The sequence below is a fragment of the Stigmatopora nigra genome, chromosome 5 (genome assembly GCF_051989575.1).
Source record: "Stigmatopora nigra isolate UIUO_SnigA chromosome 5, RoL_Snig_1.1, whole genome shotgun sequence".
In the NCBI taxonomy this organism is placed as follows: domain Eukaryota; kingdom Metazoa; phylum Chordata; class Actinopteri; order Syngnathiformes; family Syngnathidae; genus Stigmatopora; species Stigmatopora nigra.
This window is the reverse complement of record NC_135512.1, coordinates 11,542,394-11,564,383: the sequence shown is the minus strand read 5'-3', so window position 1 is coordinate 11,564,383 and position 21,990 is coordinate 11,542,394. Positions and strand designations below refer to the sequence as shown.

Here is a 21,990-nt window from a genome sequence, read left to right as displayed (position 1 = left end):
TAGGTGCTATGATTATTTTTCGCTAGTACTACTATGTATCCTTTTAACACAGTTGTGCATTTAAAGACGTGAATTAGAACACATTGTTATAAATGTACGCTACATCTTCTTATTCAAGATATTACTAATACTACGTTGCGTAGTAGTACTACAAATTTTGCCCGTCAATCGTTGATCACGTGACACGTGTGACGTCATCCAAACGTGTGAGGTGACGCGAGATATCATTTCCGCCAACGATCCAACATGGCGCTGTTGTTATTGTCCTAGCGCTCACTTAAGGTTTCGTGTATCGCCCCACGTATGAGCGAATAAAGATTGGCGGGGGTATGACAGGAATATCTGGGGATAATGCTCAGATCAACTGACTTCTTCCGTGGGCTTGATTGTCCATTTTTCACGGAATACACCGAGGGAAAAGGCAATGGGTGCAACAGACCCTACTGTCATTTCAGGCACAGCCAACAGAGACGACAGCACTACGGCGCTCCCGTCGAAACTAAGAAGCCCCAAACAACGCCGAAAGGTACTTTATTTCTAATGACACAGATTTAATAAATAGCTTTTGAGTCCAAGTGACGGCTGCCTAATTATTCGGCTTCGGGGATCGGTTCGGAAGAGGGTGAACAAATGGAAACAAAGCCGCTTCCTTTTGTGCAATGATTAGCAGTTATAGAAAGAAACATAAGCCGTGTTATCGCCGTCAATGGCAGCCATACAGCCAATCTTGCCTTAAATGTTAGTATTCACTCTGAACACTTTGACATTCGTTTATTTCTTCCTGTGAAAAGACTTAAAAACATGAGAACAAATAGTCAACTGTTTTTGTTGCTCATTGGGGCCATGTTTTAAAATTGTGACCGGCCAAATTCCCTCATATTGTTAATGTTTGGCACGCGAACCTACGTTTTGAACATTTTCTTCAAAATGTTGAACTCTGGAACGATGAAGGCATTCTGTTCTCTCATGTGGGTCAAATGAATACTTTTTCAGTGAACCTAATTTTCCACAATAAAGCTGAATTTTAGAATTGCAATGTCAAGTGTGGATCATTTGAATAGTTCCATTCAATTGTGACAGTCTGTATTGACTTTCAGCAGAACAAGCTTATGACCCTTTCAAACCTGAAGTTGTGAGGCCTCAAGAACATCAGAATGGAACATCGCAACCTTCGGGGGACTTCACCGGTGCTCTGGAGATGGTCAACAGGGCTATCGAGGAGGTCCGCAATGAAGTGGAGAGGGAGAAGAAGAAACTGTCTCGGCTCGGTGACGAACCGTATACTTCCGACGTAAAAACAGTTGCGTCTCTCTCAGAAGGTGTTCACGGTAAAGCAGCTACTCCATACTTGGCGTACGATCCTGACAGTTACCAAATGACGTCAGGGGGGTATAGCCCCACCCCAAGCACCAAATATACTTTGGATTCGGACAATCGAGGTAGCAATAGCAACTCCATGGAGTACGTTCCCACTTCGGTAAAAAAGAATACGTGTCGAACACAAACTCACAAAGTCCCATTTTCTCCAATTCCAAAATACTCTACCGGCACATCTCTGTCAAAATGTAAATACACTTTAGATACTTCAAGGCCATCTACAGACATGGAATACGATCCGCTCTCCAACTACTCTGCAGGCATTACGGTAAAGCGCAAGAGGGGTGCCGGTGTGTGTGTTATTGGCGTTGATGCCACCAAAAAGACACAGGGACTTCCTATGTTGGATGACTTGGCTGTACCGTCTGGAAGAAAAGCACAGCATGAGAGCGTGGACATGAACAAATACACATTCTCTGACTCTGGTGGGGAAAGCTCTGGGACTGAGTACAGACCTACTTCACTCAGTTGTCTTCAGCAGAGAAAAGCCAATAGTATGATAAAATCTGTGGACAGTGTGGAGAAGGAGAGTAAAAATAGATCCAAGGGTGCCTTACAGGCCTTGACACTGAAAAACAAACAGGACATCAAGTCACAAAAACCTCTACAGCAAAAGATTGGCCCAGAAAAGAAGAAACAAAAAATTGATAAGTCAGAGAAAGCAAAAGAAGGACAAAAATCTCTTGTGAAAAAAAGTAGCAAGGAAAAGAGCCAAGAGTCACTAAAGAAGATTCAGCATGACTCTACTAAAAAGGAAAACAAAAGTCATGGGAAGAACAGTGATAAAAAGAACATTGTTAAAACCAAGACTGCTGATAAAGTCAATAAGGATCACAAAAAAGATGAAGAAAAGATGAATTCGAAAAATAGTTACACTAGCAAACAAGGTAAAGATGTGGAAAACGTTGCGGGAGAAAGCAGGAGTTCCAAAACTTCAGACAGGGAACAAAGCAAGAAGAAGAAGGAGGAAAAACACAAAAATGGTCAACATGACAGTAGTAAAAGAGACAAGGATGGAAAGAAACTCAACAAAAGTAGCTCCTCCAGCACTAGCTCTAAGACCAAATCTAGTTCCGCAATCAGCAAAAATAAGTCAAAACACAGCACCACCTCTAAACCTGGCAAAAGCATGGGACAAAAAGAAAGAAATCTAAGTCACGTCGACCTTTTTGGGGACGATAGCGCAGAGGAGGCAGAACCGATGCCGATAGATGACAGCGATGACGAGCCTGAAGAAGTACTCGTGAGAAAATCGGCTGACGCTTTGAAGAGAGGGCAAATAAATAAGAGGAAAGCTTCTGAGTTGACCCTGTCTTCCTCTGAGGAAGACAATGACAGAGTCCAGGAGGGGCCAGATAAAGATGTTGAGATTGACTTGTCCATTTTTCAGGATGAGTTTGACTTTGACACAGATCCCATGGAGGAGTGTTTGCGGATCTTCAATGAATCCACTGATGTCAAAAAGGAAGATAGGGGACGGCAAGCAAAGCAGGTAGCCCCTTTTTCCATACCTCTCCATCTAATACTGTTGGTCTTTTGATTGGTTTTGTTTTGAAAACGGGTAGTGTCACGTGTTTATGTTTGTATGTGCTCCCCCAGCCATCCAGAGATTCAGAGGACGATACCACTGAAAGCACTTTAACTACTTTCCTCCCTGGTCAGAAAAAGAGAGTCTCACACTTTGTTTCCAAAGGAAATGTAAGTACATAGAGCTCATCTCTTGTGTTTTCCGTTGGGTCTGTCTATTATTTGAATTAAATTTTGGGGTTCAGAAAAATGGTTTACTCCAAATTTCGGGATTATTATTTCCAAATGAAGTATGAACATCTGCCTGGCCACATTTTATATTACAGGTTGAATCCCTGTCAAACTACCATGCAGGTTGTTGTTGTTCTTCTTGTGGACACTAACTTTGTAGTCCTACGCCTTCCCTCATTCGTCAACAGATAATCTTAAAATTTGGTAGCTTTGCACCATGGGATTTTTTTGTTTCAAGAGTCATCATTTTTTTTGGTAATTACACACAGATTTGTCAAAAAGCCACAAGATTTCCGGCAATATATATATTTTTTTGCAACAAAATACTCACACATTCTTATACAGTTGATTACATATTAGCATCTTTTAATCTATACACAATTAAAATCATATCAGACAAATTAAATTAAACAATCTTTCATAATGTGACAAAAAAAAATCTACATTTTTACTGCCCAAGAATTAAACCATGGTTGAGTCGAAAAATGTATTTAAATGTAGAAAACTGTTGTGGTCTTCATTGAGAAGAAATGGGTTCATTTTGATTGGAAACAATCCAATTGTTTCAAATGTAAAAATGCACTTTAAATGATAATTTTGTCTCTACACACATGCAAAGATACAGAATTTGACCCATTTACTAAAATTCATTCTGGAAGAAGGTAAGATAGTGTTATTTGATGATAACAGCAAATGACAACAAACAGTCACAAAATTTAAACTACACTAGGGCTGTATATTCAAACAACAAAACCACCCACCACATTACTAAAAATGTACTCTTGCATTTATATAATGGAGCAAGTACAATGTTCTAGGACGGCCATCTCAGTCCCCAGGTATGAATGTCTTGGATGTGATCTGGAGCTGGCTGGCGTTGTTTGACAACATCAAATTTAGCTGAAATGGATGTTTTGGTTTTTTTTTTAATATAAAGATGAGTAGATAAAAATACCTGTACACATAATCTTGAAAATAACACATTCAAAGCCATAAGAAAAGTCCAGATGTTGCTAAAATAAATATCTACCTAATATTGTTTTGTATTTTTTTCTCTTTGGGTGCCCAAATCTCTGCACCTGTATGATTTTTGTTTTGATAAATGAATCCTGTGAGTTCAATAAACTTCATTTGAGTTCTGAAATATAACTCAGCCCATCAGTTTTTGGGATATCAACCAGAATTTGGCGATCAAAACGCCCAATGATTATACCATTGCATTTAAGATATTAAATATAATTAGTTTTTACACCACCCATTGAGTTTCTTTAAAAAAAAAAAAAAAAAATCATCTCCCTGTTTGCCAGAATGACTCACCTTCCAAGAATGTGGTCCGGCCGTACAGGAGACCCACGGCACAGGAGGTTTGCTATCAGCGGATGCAGATGGCCCAACAACAAGCTGCTCAGCTTTCGGCTTCAGTCAAAAAACCTGCACAAAGCACACCCAGCACCAGCTCTTCAGGAGAGAAGAAGCGGATTGCACACCGTCCCAATCCATTGACAGTATCCCAAAATACAAGTAGGAATCAGTTGTAGAAACCTTTTTCGTCAATGCTCATACCTCAAAACGCAAATTTCATTAAAAATGTAGCCTTTGCAAAAATACATCTCAAAGTGCTTATTTTTATTTTAAAAATATTTTTCTCTTAATGATAATTGGGTCTCCTTAGAATCAAGTGCACATTATTAGAAACATCTTTAGGACCAAGCTAATGTGAAATATTATTATTATAGGTTGCTATTTCTATCTGAACTAACATTGTTTGTTTTGTTATTAGGATTTCTAAAAGTGCAGTCAGTAAATTGATTACTGAATTAAGAGAAATGTCGACATTTTTTGCATTTGTATTTACCGAAAAGCTACCTTGTTGTTAAACGTAGAATAGGCAAAAAAAACCTTTAATTATGAAAAATATTTTATAATTTTATACACTGAATTTTGCACTTACAGCATTATATTGACATGAGTATAGTGCCATTGTTAATGACACAAAATTAACTACCATCATATAAAAATGTTCATTGGCTTTGCTCTATATCATATTAATAGGACTAAAATGAAACGCAAAAGTAATGTTTTTGAGGGGGTTACCATGATTTTTTTCTGAAATTTTTCGGTTTGAATATTTGGGCAGGTTCTTCTGATGCTAAATCAGCCATTGGCCTGCCTGTTAAGACTCAAACCACAGCTGGGATCTTGTCGAAGACCACATCCACTGTTGCACAGAAACGTGTTGCTCACACACCCACCATGAAGGTATTTGCCACTAGAATATCTTGTATTTCTCATTCGAAATTTAAAATTCTGGACAAACAACTGACAACTCGTACCGTTACTATTCCCTCTCTAAAATCACTTTTCTTCTCTTTGGTGCAATTGACCCATATCACATGGTGCTAGTATTTCTGAGGCAGTGTGTTTTAGTCAGGTGGGATTTACACTGCAAGTCAAATTAAGGAATTCCAAATTAATTTTAATATCAAATTTGATCAGTACACATACAGTAATGCTTCATTTACTTATTTGTAATTATATATTCTTTTAGTTCATAAAAATATGAAAATCCAGGCTGAAACTTGTAAGCAGAAGCCGCTCAGCACTGAAGTTAAAATAAATAAATAAATCTAAACATATATCAATAGGGGTGACCCTACTTTGCAATTTTTTGATTCTTGCGGGCATATCTGGTGTACATTAACCGCGATATTCGAGGGATTACTGTATTGATAATAGATTCTACAGTAAAAGCAACCATTGGAAATATTGCCTCAGGAGGTCTGTTTTACCATGTGATTGAGCTAACTATATTCTGTTCTAACTTCATCAGAGTTCTTCCATGAAGCGTCCCATCATCCCTATTGAATTTGGAGCCAAAATCCCAACCATTATCCGCCAACGCTACCTCAACATTTTCATAGATGAGTGCTGCAAATTTTGCCCATCAGAGAACGTCGCCTTCCAGATGGTGAGAATGTCTTTTAGATTTGAAGATGTCTCCACCTTTGATTTACTTGTATTGTGCTATTTGATGACACTGTGTTTTTAATTGAAATGTGTTATTTTTTTGATTCAGGGCCTGGATGAGGAGAAGCTGGTGTATGAGCGCAGTAACACCAAGAAAATCTATCTCAATGTTGCTGTCAACACGCTGAAGAAGCTCCGCAACAAGAGCAGCTCGTGCTCCTTAGTTATTAGTATGTGCATCATACATTAAAACCCAATACACCCCCCCCCCCCCCCCCCAGTGAAGTTGGGATGTTATGTTAAATCTAAACACAATACAATGATTTACAAACGTTTAACACGACGTCCTAACAGGTTGTAAGTAAGATGCCATGTAAAATGTACCTATATGTATATATCTGTTTCTCATGTAAACTTTGTATGGGCGCTGCTTTACAGGGGATGTGAGTTTACCTCCATCGAGGAAGCCACAGTCTCATCAGGATGTTCTGGGAGGCCGTCTTGCAGCAACGACTAGTTTCACTGTCAACAGGATGGGGAAACAGCAGGAAGAGGATCTCAAAGGTGAGGCTTACATTCTCATTTGTCATTGTCAATTTGACTTAAGCATCATATCTCAGTCTCAATTTATTCAGAGCCGAGAATATGATATGATATATGATACTGTCCATTACTTCAAATATAATCATATCAAGCACCGATACGGAGTATCAGGTTTTAACATCACTACATTTTGTATACTTACCTTGGTTTAATTTTGTTTTCTACTTGTTCAATAAATGTTAAAAAAAACAACAACACCAACTGTTATTTTATATTTGAACATGTTTCTGTTCAACACTATAGGTGCTGCACTTTACAGAAAGTTGAAGGCTTACCTGATGACAGAAGAGCAGCTGCAGGAGCATCGATACCCCCGAATAAACCCCGACGCTATAGGAAAGGCTGTTATATATAACCTCCCCGAGAAAAAAGTTATCATGGACCGTAAGTAGAGATACTCACGCTGATATGCACTAATCAGTAACATCTTGTCCAGTCCTCAACATAAAGAAGGGGACATGCTCTGAAAAGTTTTATTAAATTACAGCCCCATTGTCGTTTGTGTTGACTATATAATAGGTCTAAACATCCCTATTCAGAATTTTTACATTAAATGAAAACTAAGGCTCTTAAAGCCCAAGGTTTTGCACTATAAAAGCATTTTTTAGCCTAATAATAGATTCGCATACAGTTTTTTTTAGAGGTGTTAGACAGTGTTAAAAGCCCTTTTGTTAAAAATCGTAAATATTAACTTTGACATTGTCATTTTGGAATCTCTCTTTGCATTTTTTTTTTTTTAACCTTGACAAGACTTCTGCTTCCAACTGAGGCAATTATTTTAGCATTTTCTCTTTCTGCATGACTGCTCCACAGAACAAAGCAATGTGCCACATTTTTAAAAATAGTGATCTCTGAAGATGTTTTAACGCCATCTTTTCTTCCCTTGTATTTTGCACAAAGTTTAATGTGCACCTTTTCTCCTGCTTTTTCTTCCCATACGCTATCAGCCAAATTAGTACTACTTTTGTGTTTTTAGCATTCACCAAGATATGCTGCAGATGCGGTGCCGAGTATAAAGTGAACATCAAGGGTAGCTGTGTCCGCAAAGAAGAATGCTCTTTTCACTGGGGGCGTTTGCGCAGGCAGAAGGGTAGGATATTTGTTAATCATCCAATTGTAATAGTAAAGAGTTACTCCTGTTCATATCAACTAGTAGTGGGCTACACAATAATACCTAATTAAGGACATTAACACTTTGACAATCTCATGAACCCAAAATATTGTTTAATTGTCTATAGCGGTAGTAAAAATAGAAACATGTTTCATGAATGTGATGTTTTATTATTTTTTTTAAATCAGAATCAGATTTTTTTTTCTTAAGCACACATCTAATGTCAATATTTCTCCTACTGTCACAGTGGCTGGAGGCTGGGAGACTATGTACAGTTGCTGCGCTGGTTCCGTGGGCTCTCTAGGCTGCCAAACGGCACAGGTATTTTCTAACATTTGAACACTGACATCTCAAAGACAATTCAAATAGACAGTCAATGTATTTTTCACTGTGTAAATTAATATGCATCTATGTGATAAATCTTCACATTTGCCACAGCAACATGTTCAAGATGGGCGCACGGAGTCATTAGACGGCTATGTGACAACTTTCAGCAAAGCTCTCCCACATGATGGCAATGGAGGAGTGTTTGCTTTGGATTGTGAGATGGTAAGGTCAATCAATTTGTCCTTGCGCTGTGTGATATGATGATATTAGATTAAGATCGTCAACATGGTTCTCTGGGACAGGTTTAGTTTAAGTTTATCGGTCGTTGAGAAGCGGAAACCTCTCTTCTAATTTCTTTATGGACAAATGGGATGCCATGTCATCCGGTCAAAAACGAATGGACAAGTCAAGTTATTGTCAGAACTCTTGACAGTTCTTGTAGTATCTGCGGAATACTTTTTGGCAACCCTCAGAGGCCTCTTTAAAGGCCGGAGCCCTAAGCAACTACATTTTGACCTATTTGCTAGCTCCGCCTCTAATAGTGTGCCACCCTTTTTGGAAATCCAGTTTGTACACAGCGGCATGTTTTTCTCATCCAAAATATTTCTTTCACCTCTATTATGTCCTGGAAACCAGTGTTATACCAAGCAAGGGTTGGACCTGACAAGAATAACAGTCATAAACTCGGACTTAAAAGTCATCTACGACACATTTGTCAAACCTGACAGCAAAGTGGTTGATTTCAACACACGGTACGTTTTGTCTTCTACATTCTGAAATTAGCTGCTAGCAGAGTGGTAATGGGTCTTTCAGTGGAAACAGTACATGATGGGTTTTTGGTCTGTGAACAGATTTTCTGGTGTGACACCAGAAGATTTGGATGGTGCCACAATCACTTTGAGAGATGTTCAGGCTGTGCTCCTCAGTATGTTCAGTGCTGAGTCCATCCTGGTGGGTCACAGCTTGGAGAGTGACCTCCTGGCGCTCAAGGTAGACACCTCCTAATTTCCAGCAACATATATGAGCACCAGTGATTGCCCACCAGTCCAGAGTGCAGTCTGTCGTTTAATAAATTATAATGTGATATTTTTTCTGCCTTTTTTATTTCAGCTTATTCATAATTCAGTGGTAGACACAGCCATTGTGTTCCCTCACCGACTAGGTCTACCCTACAAACGTGCCTTGAGGAACCTAATGGCAGACCACCTTAAACGCATCATTCAGGACAGCGGTAAGAGAATTAAGTACAGCTGGACAACTTAGGTTTATTTATATAGCATGCTGGAGGGTGGTCACTGCCACCCCACCCATTCAAAATGGATTAGAATTCCGGCATCATCAAAGCCATTGGAAAACATAGCATTAAGACCCAATCCTGAAAGTTTCAAATAATTGAATGTATCTCATGGTTAATGGCAGGAAATGAGTTAGACACTCATTTATTCTTTAGAGTGTTCAACTAGCCTATCTTGCCTGTTTTTTGGAGTAACCAGAGAATATGCAAACTCCACATAAAGAGGACCGACCATAGGATCGAACCTTCGACCCCACAACTGTGAGGCCAATGTATTACCCACCGGGCCTGAGTTAAACACTATGAAATTAATTATAATTTAAAAAAAAATCAACTGTGTTATTTGGTGCCATAACAGTGCATTTCTAGTTTTAATTGTAATACTTCTATTATTTTGTATATATGAACAAAATAATGATTATTAATGAAAAAGGATATAAAGACAAATGGGATTTGGCATTCACATATGTAAGACTCTTTACTGCATTAAGGCTCTATCCAGGAAATAGGGAAGAACACAATCTTTGAGCTGCCATAAAAGTCCCTCACAATCTACTTAAGTGGAATTGCGCCTGGTTCGCTATCTGTACACTATGAAACCATGTTGTGGATAGTTTTCATTTTGTTGACTCCATTTAAACTGCTGTACCTCCATGTTGCCAGTAGATGCCAACAGTGCAGGCATTTTTTTAACCACAAATGATTTAATTTTGTCATTCAACTTATTAAATCTGTTCTTTTTGTTGTCATTCATCTTTTTGTGACATTTTGCATTTCTGGGTGTGTTGACAGTCGATGGCCATGACTCAAGTGAAGATGCCTCTGCCTGCATGGAACTAATGATATGGAGGCTAAAGGAGGATGCTAAACTCAAAAGATGACCTCACGCCACACCTTTAGGCCTCACTTCATGCCTAGGAAGTATCTATCAAGATGTTGGGATGGCTCCGCTCACTTTTGAGCAGTACAGGCCAGAAGCATCTATTATTTTTTGGCTTCATTGCGCACATTTCGGAGATGATAGAAGCCCTAATTATCAGTATTACTTGTTGGGATGAACCAATCCTCATTTGTAAGTCCATCAAAATGAATTGTTTGTTGTTGGATATCTCAAGTTGGTTTTAAAACCAATTTCTTAACAACAATTAGAATTTAAAATTTGTTTTCACAGGGTGAGAAGGAATATTATCATAATGGCAGACTGCATTGTACTATGAGAAGAAAACTCTTGAATTGTCTCAAGTGCAAGTTCTTTATCTGTTTTAACATGCATTTACTTCACAAAGGTAAGGACTTTACTTGTTATATACATGAGTGCTTTAGCCTTTTGGAACATTGACATAGAAGTAAGTGCACATGCCATTTCTCTCCCTGCCCATCCATGTTCTTGGCTAATTGTCCCTTATTTAGCTAGAAAAAACATGACAGATTTTTGATTTCTCTAAGGAAACTGATAAATGTACGTATTTACAGTATATCGCTGTACTTTTTAGTACCATCTTTGTCCTATGCTCTGCATTGAAATAAAATGTCAGGAAATGGGACTTTATAGGCTTATCATTGGGCTGCACTATTATTTAATTTACTCTATTGTCTGTTGAAGGCGGCCACATGAATTGTTGTATATAAGCGCAATGTTTTCTTTTGTATTTTCGGTTGTTTATCTTTTCTATTAAAAAAAGGTATTGCCAGTGGCTTCTGAAGTTGTTTTCACAGCGGTGATAGGATGGGACACGTAAATCTTAGGTATGGCACACCAAACTTAAAAGCCAAAATCTCAGAGTATTATTTTATTGTTGTGATAAACTAGCCCGTAGAAAACTGTCAAAAATTCTTAAGGGTATGTCTATGGATATGCTTTGGCTTACTGTGTTGTATTTAATGTGACTGATCATCAAATGATAAACAAATTAGGGGTAATTTAGTATGTTTAACCAGCCGAACATGCAAACTTTGGTCCAGACCTGGGATCTAAACCCCGATCCCCGAACTGTTAGGCTGATGCGCTAACCACTTACCCACTGGTCCGCCTGTGACCGTGTTACAAAATGAAAATGACTATATGCATGTCATTTTATAGTTTGAAAACGAAGTGGGCACTTAAGTTTTATAATGATTACACCCAAAACAACATACGGGAACACTTTTTTTGCAGTAATTCTGGTTGTGATGTCACAACCCAAATAGTTCATCGTGTCTTGGTTTTTTAGTGCTGCGCTAGCTTGTATATGTTGACAGACTGACAATTTGGTCAAATGGTAAAAAGAAGAGACCCAATGGATAGCATAGTTGCAATTTTAAAAAAAAGTGCTGCTCATTCTGGCTGTAACTTTTTTTTAGTGTGCATTGCTAAAGCAACTATTAAAGGAACACTTATTCAGATAAAATTTCTTTATTGAGCTTTTTTTTTTTAAATTGTGTCCAAAATATGGACTGTTATCAATTAATGTCACTTGATGCATTTCAACCACTTTCAAATTCAATTCAGTGTTTTACAGACAGTTTTACTTTTGTCAAACCGTAAAATATTGTGCAATTCCACTTTGAAAAAGTCTAACTTTAAAAACCTGTGTTGGCCAGACTGGATGCAGTGCCTTGTGGGAGGAGAGCAGTTTGTGTGGCATGTCATTACTTGAAAAGGTCAGTCTTTTGTTGTCTTTTATATTTCATGGAATTATAGTTAGTTAGGCTGCTCTCTGCAAGTACAGTGTGTCCATCCAACAGCAGGTGCAGCGGCTGTGAACCTCACTCCAGCAGATGTGATAAATGGGAGTGAAAGGGGTAAAGTGAGAGGCCCATCTTTTGCCTATTAAGCTCCTCACGTTGCATGTCAGGATGCATTTCCCCCGGCCAGGCCAGAGAGCCCAGGTATGAAAAGAGCCAGATAGTCGGGATCAATAGCCACACAATGTTGCAGTGACAGGGAGGGCGGCTTCCTAGTGTTGCAGAGGATTTCTTAAACGTGTGGAGCAAAGCAGCTTAGAGGGGTCGTCTTCATTATCAAATTCGATCAATGCTCGCCTTTCTCTCTCCAATGATCACCTTTGACTGGTGTGGGCTCTGAAATTGACCCCATGCTGAGGGATGGAGAGCTCAATTATCTCTGCATGAGCCTAAGGAAGGGAACGCTTGACTCAACTTTTTGCTATTATGCAATGTAGCAATGAAACTATAGGCTTGCCGAATTTTTGGATCGTTATCCCAAAAGAACATTTTGATAACCTTCATAGTTTAATGTCATTTCATTGAATATTAGAGGGCGGCTTTGCAAAATGTCTTGTATTCACGTTAGTTTATTTAGGCTGCTTCGAATTAAAAAATGTACTTTGCTAAGCTTGCCATCTGAAACCCAATCAGATACATTTATGTGTGTGCGCTTGGTGGTCAATGTCAGCCTAAACCCAGAGTGCGTCTCAACTAGTGTCAGAGCTCACAGCGGGGGGTGGGCTTAAGAAAAAACACTGACCAACCGCCTGCTCGCCCACTCCGTCCGTCTCAGGTCAAAGGTTAGCCAGCCCTATCGATTCCCTCTATGAAGGACGCTTTAGCCCCTCTGCCGCTCTTCGGTCCACATGTTCCTGTACAAACATTGCCGTTCCCAAAGGCTTTCCAATTGTGTTAAGTATGCCGATTGATCCGGTCGCTGTTCAGAAGGGAGGCTTCCATTCAGACCTGATGACTACAAAGGTCCTCTCTTGACAGAGATTGTCAATAAAAGAAAAGTCCACTATTGACAACTCATTAAAGAAGACTGCAACACAAGGGGCCTTGCTTTGGAAACATCTGTTAAACAGTCGTTAACAAAAAAAAAATGGTAGCCAAAATAGATCGAGGGATGAAATATATATATAACAAAAAAGTAAATACTACTGTGTACTTTATTTAGTACAAAATAATAAACTCAGATATTATTTATGAATTACTACAAGTAACTTATTTTCAATAGAATAATAATTCATTCGTTTTCCAAACTGCTTATCCTCACAACAGCTACGGGGGTGCTGGAGCCTAACCCAGCTAACTACGGGCAGCATTCAAGTTCACACTCTTAAGGGGCAATTTAGTGTGTTCAAGCAGCCTATAATTCAAATTTTGGGAATGTAGGAGCAAACCGAAGTGCCCGGAGAAAATCCACGCAAGCCTAGGGAGAACATGCTAAGTCCACACAGTAAGGACCAACCTGGTATCGAACCCAGGACCTCAGAACCGTCAGGTCAATGCGCTAATACTAAACTCATAAAACTGTACTATTATTAAATTACCGTATACGTATATACAAATTAAACAATATTAAATTAACCCAGAAAGAGAATTTTTTTGTGTGGAAAAAAAGGGTTGTATTAATTTTAGTAGTTTTTTTTTAGTATTCTGAACAGTGTTTTTGATCTTAAAAACCCCACAACAATTGTATGTATTTTTCAGTAGCCTGTTTTTGGCAGGCTGGCCCATTTGCTCTTGCACTTATTGCCAATTTTACTTTAAAAGTAACTCATAACGGCAAAGGTTTAAGGTTTTATGTCATCAGGATGGCATTTTGACTAATAAGCAGTGGTGTTATTGTAGTATGTCATCACCTGCTCATTAATGTGACTAGCCTTTTGTCTTTCATTCACTGTAATCCATGCATGTGTAAGCGGATCCTCCTAGGAAGAGTTTCTCTACTTTTGAGCTGTTTTAACCCAACATTTGCTGAAATCCACTAACTACTCATTTTCTTACTTTTCAGTCTTCAAAGCAAACTACTTATAATGCTGGTGATTAAAAGTACTGCACCAAATCAAATGGTTTAACATTAGAGTTACTACAAAACCCCATGGAATTACACTTATTTAAGCTCAAAGTTCTAATGTTACCACAATTAATATACAAGTATCTTTTTTCCCCACCTGTAACAAATAAGCCCCTCTCGGGAATGCCCTGAAGTCCGGTAATGCGACGGTGTTTAAGCGGCTTATGCTTGAACAGAATCTGCCGGCTCATTTTACTCTGACATTACACGGTAATTTACCGTGCAGTGACCCAGTCACTTGCAGTACGTGTACGCAAGTTGATGACCTACTGGAATAACTAACGTAGTTGAGGTCAATTCTATATTATTCCGCCTCACAACGAGAATAACTTTTTTTTTTTAAATATCAACTTTTGACAAACAGTTGGCAAAGAGCAGCGTGGTAAAATTATGTGTATTTATAGTGTTTTATGTGGATTTATGCATATAGTGCAGTAATACCTTGTTTATTCCAGTTAATAGCCTCCAATGAATAACCGCAACTGTAGGGATTGTGTTTTTATGGTGTCTATTTAATATTATTATGACTTTTAAAACCATCTCTAGTATTAGTGGAATGTGAAATACCATCCTATTGAGATTTGAAATTTCATATTTGTATTATTGTTCCTAAACTACCAACATTTTCTATATATTTGGCAGATCCATACGATAATGTGGTGAATTTGCGATAGTTAATTCACATAGTGAGGAGGTATTACTACAATTTGTTTTTCCAAATGAACCTCGTTTAAGAGGTTCATTTCATAAGAGGTTCACCCCCTGTGAATGCCAGCGATCTGTAGAAAGATCAAGCACATGGCACTATGTCTGAAAAGAAACTACATATGTAAATTGCATGGTAATGTTGCAGTATTTTTGTCTGAAAGCGCCATAGTGACAGACGATACAATGAATATAATTCACCTAACCTGCTGTATTTTCCAGATTACTATATGCCAGAAATGTTTGTCATAGTTTGGAATTTCAACTTCCAAAGTTTGATAGGCTTATAACTGTCAATATGTTATGATAACAAATGCCTATTTAGCCTGCTGTTCCCGAATTACTTGATATAACTATAGGTTTGGTTCATGGTGTCTGATAAAATAAGTTTCCTAAGAAAAATATGACTGATGCTCCAGTGCTACTTCTCATCTCATTTTCTGAACCACTTTTTCCTCACTAGGGTTGCAGGGGTTGCTGGAGCCTATCCCAGTTGACTTTGGGCCATAGGTGGGGGACACCCTGAATTGGTGGCCAGCCAATCGCAGGGCACAAGGTAACAAACAACCATTTATGCTCACACTCATACCTAGGTGCAATTTAGAGTGTCCAACCAGCCTACCATGCATGTCTTTGCAATGTGGGAGGAAACCGGAGTACCCGAAGGCAACCAACATTGGCTCAGGGAGAACATGCAAACTCCACATAGGTGGGCTCACCTGGATTTGAACATCAAGAACCCAGAGGCCAACATGCCAACCTCTTTTTCCTTGGGTACAATTCATTTTTATTGCTCACTGGATCAGAATATTTGTCAACTTGGCACAAAACTATTTAGGGACAGATCAACAAATAGTGCAAAACTTAAGTCTATTTAATATATCCCTGTAATGAATGTATTAAAATGTGTCTCGACTTGATGGAGGTTGGGAAATCCTTCACTAAGAGTGAAGTATTTAATGAACTTGACGCATAGCAACTTAACATGACCTTTTAAGCCTTTTATAGTGACCTCATAGTCCGATAATTAGCCTCTAAATTGTACATCAGTGTAGTTTTCATTTCCTCATGTGGGAACTTCAGCAAACGAGGAAATTGAGAAGCAACTTGATGGCCACGAGGTAAACTCGGCCAAGACCTTGGTGGCCTCCCGAAGGGGAAACGACGGCAAAGGGAAGGGTTACGCCGGTGACAGGGAGTGAGTCAGCAGTGGTGGCTCTGAGATGGGGAGGGTCACACACAAGCCCACTCTTTGTGTGCTTTTAATCCCCCCAGCCAACACAGCTTTGGCCAGGTTTCATCATGAAAGTGCCATGAAATAACTACTTTTTTTTCCCCCCCTCTCCTCGCGCTAAATCTCTCCTAATCCTACAGGCTGCCGAGACAAAGGCCTCTGGGACCTAATCCTGGAGCTTTTAGTGGGGCCGAGGGGCTGGCCGACAGAGCCTCTTCTAAATGACTTATTTCTATCGGACACTAATATAGCTTGACAGCCAGGAACAGTGAAAGGAGCAAGACAAAAAGGCCAAGTTGGGAAAAGGGGAGTGTGCACAAACATTTTCACATATTTTCATAGTCTGAAGTAGTCGCTTATGTGAAGGAGTTGAATAAGTAAAGTCCAAGTATTAGTTCAACCTCTAAGTCAATAACATGGGAGGGTTATTACTTTCCCTTTTTCGAATATTACCCACATTTTTTGACTGTTCGGGTTAGGGTTAGAGTTTGATTGCACATTTTTTAAGACAGTCGTGTTGGATTCAATGTTGATGTGGTGAAAATTAGTGAAAATTGAGTGCAATTAGTTTTATGTTTAAAATTATCCTGATCCAGCAGCAACTTGTATAAAGTTACCCAAATATTTATTATGAGTATTTTTCACATCCACTTTTACAGTTTAGCTCACAGCCTATTTTCCAAATTCACACGTTTTTTGGGGGCCCAAAAAAAACAACCACATTTATTTCTAATGACAAAAACCCAACATTTCAAATTTGGAAAATGTTATTTGTTCAAACAGGGTTGTCTGATTCACATAATTTACATATGAAAAAAAATACAAGCTTGATTTCCAAAAACACAATTAGCCCGTTTTTGGCAAAAACACCTGCTCCAAAATTTGACTGAAACTTTCTGATATACATATTAGTTAATGGCCCTATTATTTCTAATGGCACATTCAATTCCCAGAACTCAGACCAAAAGAAAAAAATAACTCTTTCTTGTCAAAACCATCATAAAGTACCCTGAAATCAACAGGAAGAAGAAAATGGCTCAAAAATGTACAAAATGTACCCCAAGTCCCCCAAAAATATGCAGGAAGCAACCCGAAATCTATAAGAAATGACCCCCAAGTACCCCAAAATCAACAAGAGTGTCAAAATCAACTCAATGCCTACCACTGACAACAATGGACACCCAATTCATTTAAAATGAGAAGACTGGCTGTGAATTCTCATATTTCAGTGAAATTGATTTTTATTTTTATAAATCCCAAAATAATCATTTCTATTCCTTTCTCTTTGAAAATCTGCAATCTCCATTAGTACAAGGCACTGTGAGGAAATGCTCCAGCACCCTCCACGACCCCAGTGAGGATAAAGCAGTTCAGAAAAGGAGAGATAAGGTGAGATAAATGATGATATGATATAATACTTAATCATTTTATTTTCAATCAGATTAAAAAGCTGATTTTCCCCCCAAAAATGGTCCCAAGGGTTATTGATTACATTTATATAGCGAATAAAATGCCATAAATATTACCCTGAAGATAGATTATTTTGATACAGTATGCTGATATGCCTAATTAAGTCAAATTCACAGTGCAAATTAACAACTTTTCTCAATTGGTAGAACACCAAACCACACCTTTTATGGATAAAAATGGATGGACATAGAGATAGAAAACCATAACTACAAAAATATGGATTTAAAAAAAATGACTATGTAGTCAGTGGATTGAAGTTTTGAGCTCTCTGGGAACTTTTCCTAATTGACTATACTTTGAAGAAGTTCTCAACAGGTTTGAATTAGGATTACCTTCACACGGTGACAGTTTACCAGGCGAAATATTGTGTGTGTTAGCAAAACAAACCCTCCTGGGAAGAGAAGAGGTAAGGAGGGGTTTGTGTCGGGGGGGCCGTCAAAGGCAGCGGCATGATGGGAGAAAGAATAGAGGGCCGACTAAGGAGAAGACCGCTGTTTTAATCTGGGTTGCCTCAGAGATTAGCCCACCACATTGTTTTAATTGTTTTAACGCTCGCTTGTAGGGGGATCCTTGGCATAAATCCCTTCAAATTCAATAGTTTCAAAAACTTGAGCCCTGTGCAACTCCACATCCCCCTCCTCATCCTACCTAATCCCAGCTAATACCTTTCTTTCTATTGGCTAATGGTTGAAGGGAGCCTGGCTAAATGCTTGTTAAATAGTGAGCCTTGACAATGTTTGCAGGCAGATGAGAATTTGGGAGCTTCTGTGCCAGCGGGGATATACTCTAAAAACGCTACTGAAATATTCTCCCCCGCCAAAAATATATATATATATCAACACAGGTAATAACACCTCAAATTTTTCAACCATATATGTTATAGTAATTGATTTATATGCATGCTTAATCAGAAATTTTATGCGTTTCAGTAAGGAATGTTGTTTACTTTGATTATGCATGGTTGTTCAAATTTCTATGTTTGGGGCCTGACCATCAGTGTGTTGTTTTAGTGTGGGTGTTCACTGTTAAAAGTCAGGTCTGAGTCTCAATAGGTGGATTATTTGGTTTTGTTTGTTAATGTTGTATTATATTTACTGTATTTTCCGGACTATAAGTCGCACTTTTTTCATACTTTGGCTTGTGTGGTGTTTTAGTTTTCTCTCTGACCACTGAAAGATTGTTTTTGTTCCACTATAGTTAAAATGGTACTTTAACGGGTGCTTATTTAGCTTATTGCGCTTCATTTAAGTATTTTTACCTTTAAAGTATGTTTGTTCTTGGTTTCTGATCAAATAAGACATTTCCCTCTATAAAATGAGACTTGCTCCAGTGTGATTTATGTAGAATTATTTCCTCTTTGTTGTGCATTATTTGGATGGTGCAATTTATAGTCCGAGGTAACACATCATATCTAATATAATATAGTACCAATAATAATAATAATTTTATTAATAATTTGATATTTTTTCATAACTCATTGGCATAATCATCCGACACATTTTGAGTGGATTTTAATTTTACCATTATTTTAATCAATTGAAAATGCTAAACATATTATAATTTGCAAAACCTCAAATAGTAAATTATTTGCTGTCCTTAGTTTGTATGGGAGAGGCTCCTGCACCCTCCGCAGTCCTTATAAGAATAAAAAAATATGGAAACAAGAAAAAAAAGGGAATGAAAGTCAACATTAATATTGTCTTTATGTGGTTCTTAGTGAAAAAGGTTTGGACATCGGCCAATCGGTTTGTGCGGCATGTTCCATCTGCCTGGCGTCAACTCGGCGATGTTGCTGGAACTCTACCAGCAGATGGCACCACAGTACAACAGCGTCTTCGCCACAGCTGGCCCTGCAGCGCGCACCCTGTCGGTGGATGAGAGACTTGCAGGTACTCAATCTTGTCTGTCAGACATAGTTTTTGTGCTGTATACACATAAGAAACACTACATTTCGTTCCAGTTGCAAAGATAATGCTCAGATTTTATCCGAGCTATTCCAGATGAAATTCATTTATATGATTGTGAGATGAAAATAATCAATTTAATATGATATTATCTCTAAATTTAACACAATCATTTAACTTAAACTCACCAACGTGGGTGTTTTGACCATTTTTTGATGTACATAGTAGTTATGACATTTTTTATCATTATTTTTCACTGTAATAATATATACATACATGTATCATTTAGTAAAAACAATGACTATCAATTTTCCACCTCTCTTTTTACAAACCAGTAAACCACCTTTGCTATAATGATTGATTTTAATTGTTCAAATGGCAAACCGACTAAATCGAAAAATGAAATGAAAAGCAAAACCTCGCTCCACACCATAATTTCTTGGATCATTTTTGTTAAAAAGAATAGTTTGCATTCAAGTGTAACAATATTTTTCAAATTTGTATTTTTAACAACTGTCTGCAAAATATTGTTGCATTGTCAAAAAGAGTCAAAATTCATTGTTATGTTTCAGATTAACACCCATAATCTGAACATTGGTGTGTAACTGGTTCCCATTTTTCTGTTTTTCTTTCCATGGCACTAGAACTTATCCTGGAAGCACGCTATGGAAACCAGCAAAAGCAGCGCCGCAGCCGCACGGCCTTCACGGTGTCGCAGCTGCAAGCCTTGGAGAAAGCCTTTGAGCAGACTCAATACCCCGATGTAAGCATGCGAGAGAGACTCGCCATTTGCATCAACCTGCCCGAGGCTCGCATTCAGGTCAGCTTCCACACAACACTATATGGATTTAATAAGTACTCTTTATGATCTTTTTAACAACACCCACCAACACAGAACAGGGAATTTCCCACACACCCCACACTGAGGATGTCCTAAGAGAGACTTTTGGACTTCTGATCTGATTTTTTTTCTTCAAGAGGTGTTTGCAAATCCGAAAATCACATTTTAGGATCGTAAATTGAAGGAATTGACCAAAAAGACCTCCCAGCACCTTCTCATAGAATGCTCTATTTAAAAATATTCCATAATTCTGTGCCACTATCAGTTCCAAAACAAGGTTGTCCCAATCGTGTTTAATTTACAGCAGACGAAAAGCACGATCTTGTGACCAAATCTGATACTATCCAGTACTCCAAAAATAGCCATTTTGGCCATCAAGTATATTAATATTAATAAGCATTGCATTGTCAGGTCACAACACTTCACCACTTCTCATAGCCTTGTGTTTTAATTTATATTGCCATCTTTTACCTCACACCAATTTAGCGCATTGGCCTCATAGTTCTGAGATTGAGCTTTCCATCTCAATGTGGAATTTGTTTACATGATTTCCCCAGGGTTGAGTGAGTTTTTCCTGGGTACTCCGATTTCCTTCCATATCCCAAAAACTTGCAGAGTAGGCTGATTGAACACTCTAAATTGCTCCTAGGTATGAGTGTAGGCATAAATGGTTGTATATATCCTCTTGCCTTGCGATTGGCTGTCCACCAACTCAAGCCATCCCTCGCCTGGTGCCTGTAGTTTACTGGAATAGGCTCCAGCACCCCCCCCCCCCTCCCCCCCTTGTGATGATAAGTAGGTTCAGAAATGGAAAAAAATATATTTTCCCCAATCCCCACAGGTGTGGTTTAAGAACAGGAGAGCAAAGTTCCGCAAAGGTCAAAGATGTGTGACCCTCCCCAAAGACAAAGATACCGAAGAGACACGGCATGACAGTCAAGACACGGAAACATCACCCACTGAAAGCAACATCCCTCTTAGGCGACGTCTACCAGCCAATCCGGTGCAGCAGCAGCAAAAAAGAAGAGATCTTTACCCTAGTACAGACTCTCATCTCGTTTCAAGGTGCCCCCCACGACTACCCTCGCCCCCGCTTTTCCCTTTCATCCCAGGCCAGAATTATAGCCACCCACTTCACCAGCCACTTTTTGGGATGCTTTCCACTGAGTTTGTCACCCCTGCAGAGTTTTGGCCTTTGGTACAGCAGCAGAGCCCCGGCCTGAGGGCTATTTCATCAGCCATGACTAAAAACTGTAGCCTATCTCTTCAGACTCCTTGTGCCTTGTTCCAATAAAGATGTTTCCTAACTTGAGCTTGTTAACTGTGGATTTCCATGAGCCAGTGTGCATTTGTGTCACTTCATATTTACTAATCCTTACATCCTTTAACATCTAAACTTATCCGTTAACTGTTTGAGATCCATTTTTTTAGTATTTATCGAGTTGAAACTGATGACTCCTTACTATTATCAATCAATGAATTATGAAGAAAATACATTTCAAATTGAAATTATTTGTTATAAAAATGTTGGTCCTTCTCTTCATATTAAGGGTCATCAGCCCTGGGATATGAATATGAGTATATAAAATACATCAGTGATATAGTCCTTA

The 21,990-nt window shown here is 38.6% G+C and overlaps 2 protein-coding genes across 6 annotated transcripts; both read left to right on the top strand.

Moving 5' to 3' along the window:
- Positions 1-221: 221 nt before the first annotated feature.
- rexo1 (REX1, RNA exonuclease 1 homolog) lies at positions 222-10,981 on the top strand. 3 transcript variants are annotated; one of them, XR_013326452.1, is made up of 17 exons: positions 222-526; positions 1,098-2,869; positions 2,977-3,075; positions 4,443-4,656; positions 5,273-5,394; positions 5,966-6,103; positions 6,212-6,332; positions 6,541-6,666; positions 6,949-7,089; positions 7,682-7,795; positions 8,064-8,137; positions 8,255-8,365; positions 8,780-8,895; positions 8,995-9,133; positions 9,254-9,374; positions 10,230-10,509; positions 10,609-10,981. XR_013326452.1 is itself a non-coding variant. In XM_077717528.1 (16 exons), exons 1-16 carry the CDS (start codon positions 352-354, stop codon positions 10,316-10,318), a joined length of 3,669 nt encoding a protein of 1,222 aa, XP_077573654.1. In that variant the 5' UTR covers positions 222-351; the 3' UTR covers positions 10,319-10,981. The 3 variants fall into 3 exon arrangements, 2 of the variants coding, with proteins under 2 accessions (XP_077573654.1, XP_077573653.1); XM_077717528.1 differs by having other exon boundaries at positions 1,101-2,869; positions 10,230-10,981; XM_077717527.1 differs by having other exon boundaries at positions 10,230-10,981.
- A 152-nt stretch (positions 10,982-11,133) lies between these two features.
- On the top strand, positions 11,134-21,686 carry dmbx2 (diencephalon/mesencephalon homeobox 2). Of its 3 annotated transcripts, XM_077717529.1 has the most exons (5): positions 11,134-12,077; positions 12,162-12,305; positions 19,353-19,524; positions 20,184-20,359; positions 21,222-21,686. In XM_077717529.1, exons 3-5 carry the CDS (start codon positions 19,392-19,394, stop codon positions 21,672-21,674), a joined length of 762 nt encoding a protein of 253 aa, XP_077573655.1. In that variant the 5' UTR covers positions 11,134-12,077; positions 12,162-12,305; positions 19,353-19,391; the 3' UTR covers positions 21,675-21,686. The 3 variants fall into 3 exon arrangements, with proteins under 3 accessions (XP_077573655.1, XP_077573657.1, XP_077573656.1); XM_077717531.1 differs by lacking the exons at positions 11,134-12,077; positions 12,162-12,305 and adding an exon at positions 17,511-17,554; XM_077717530.1 differs by lacking the exons at positions 11,134-12,077; positions 12,162-12,305 and adding an exon at positions 17,938-18,479.
- Positions 21,687-21,990: the final 304 nt, after the last annotated feature.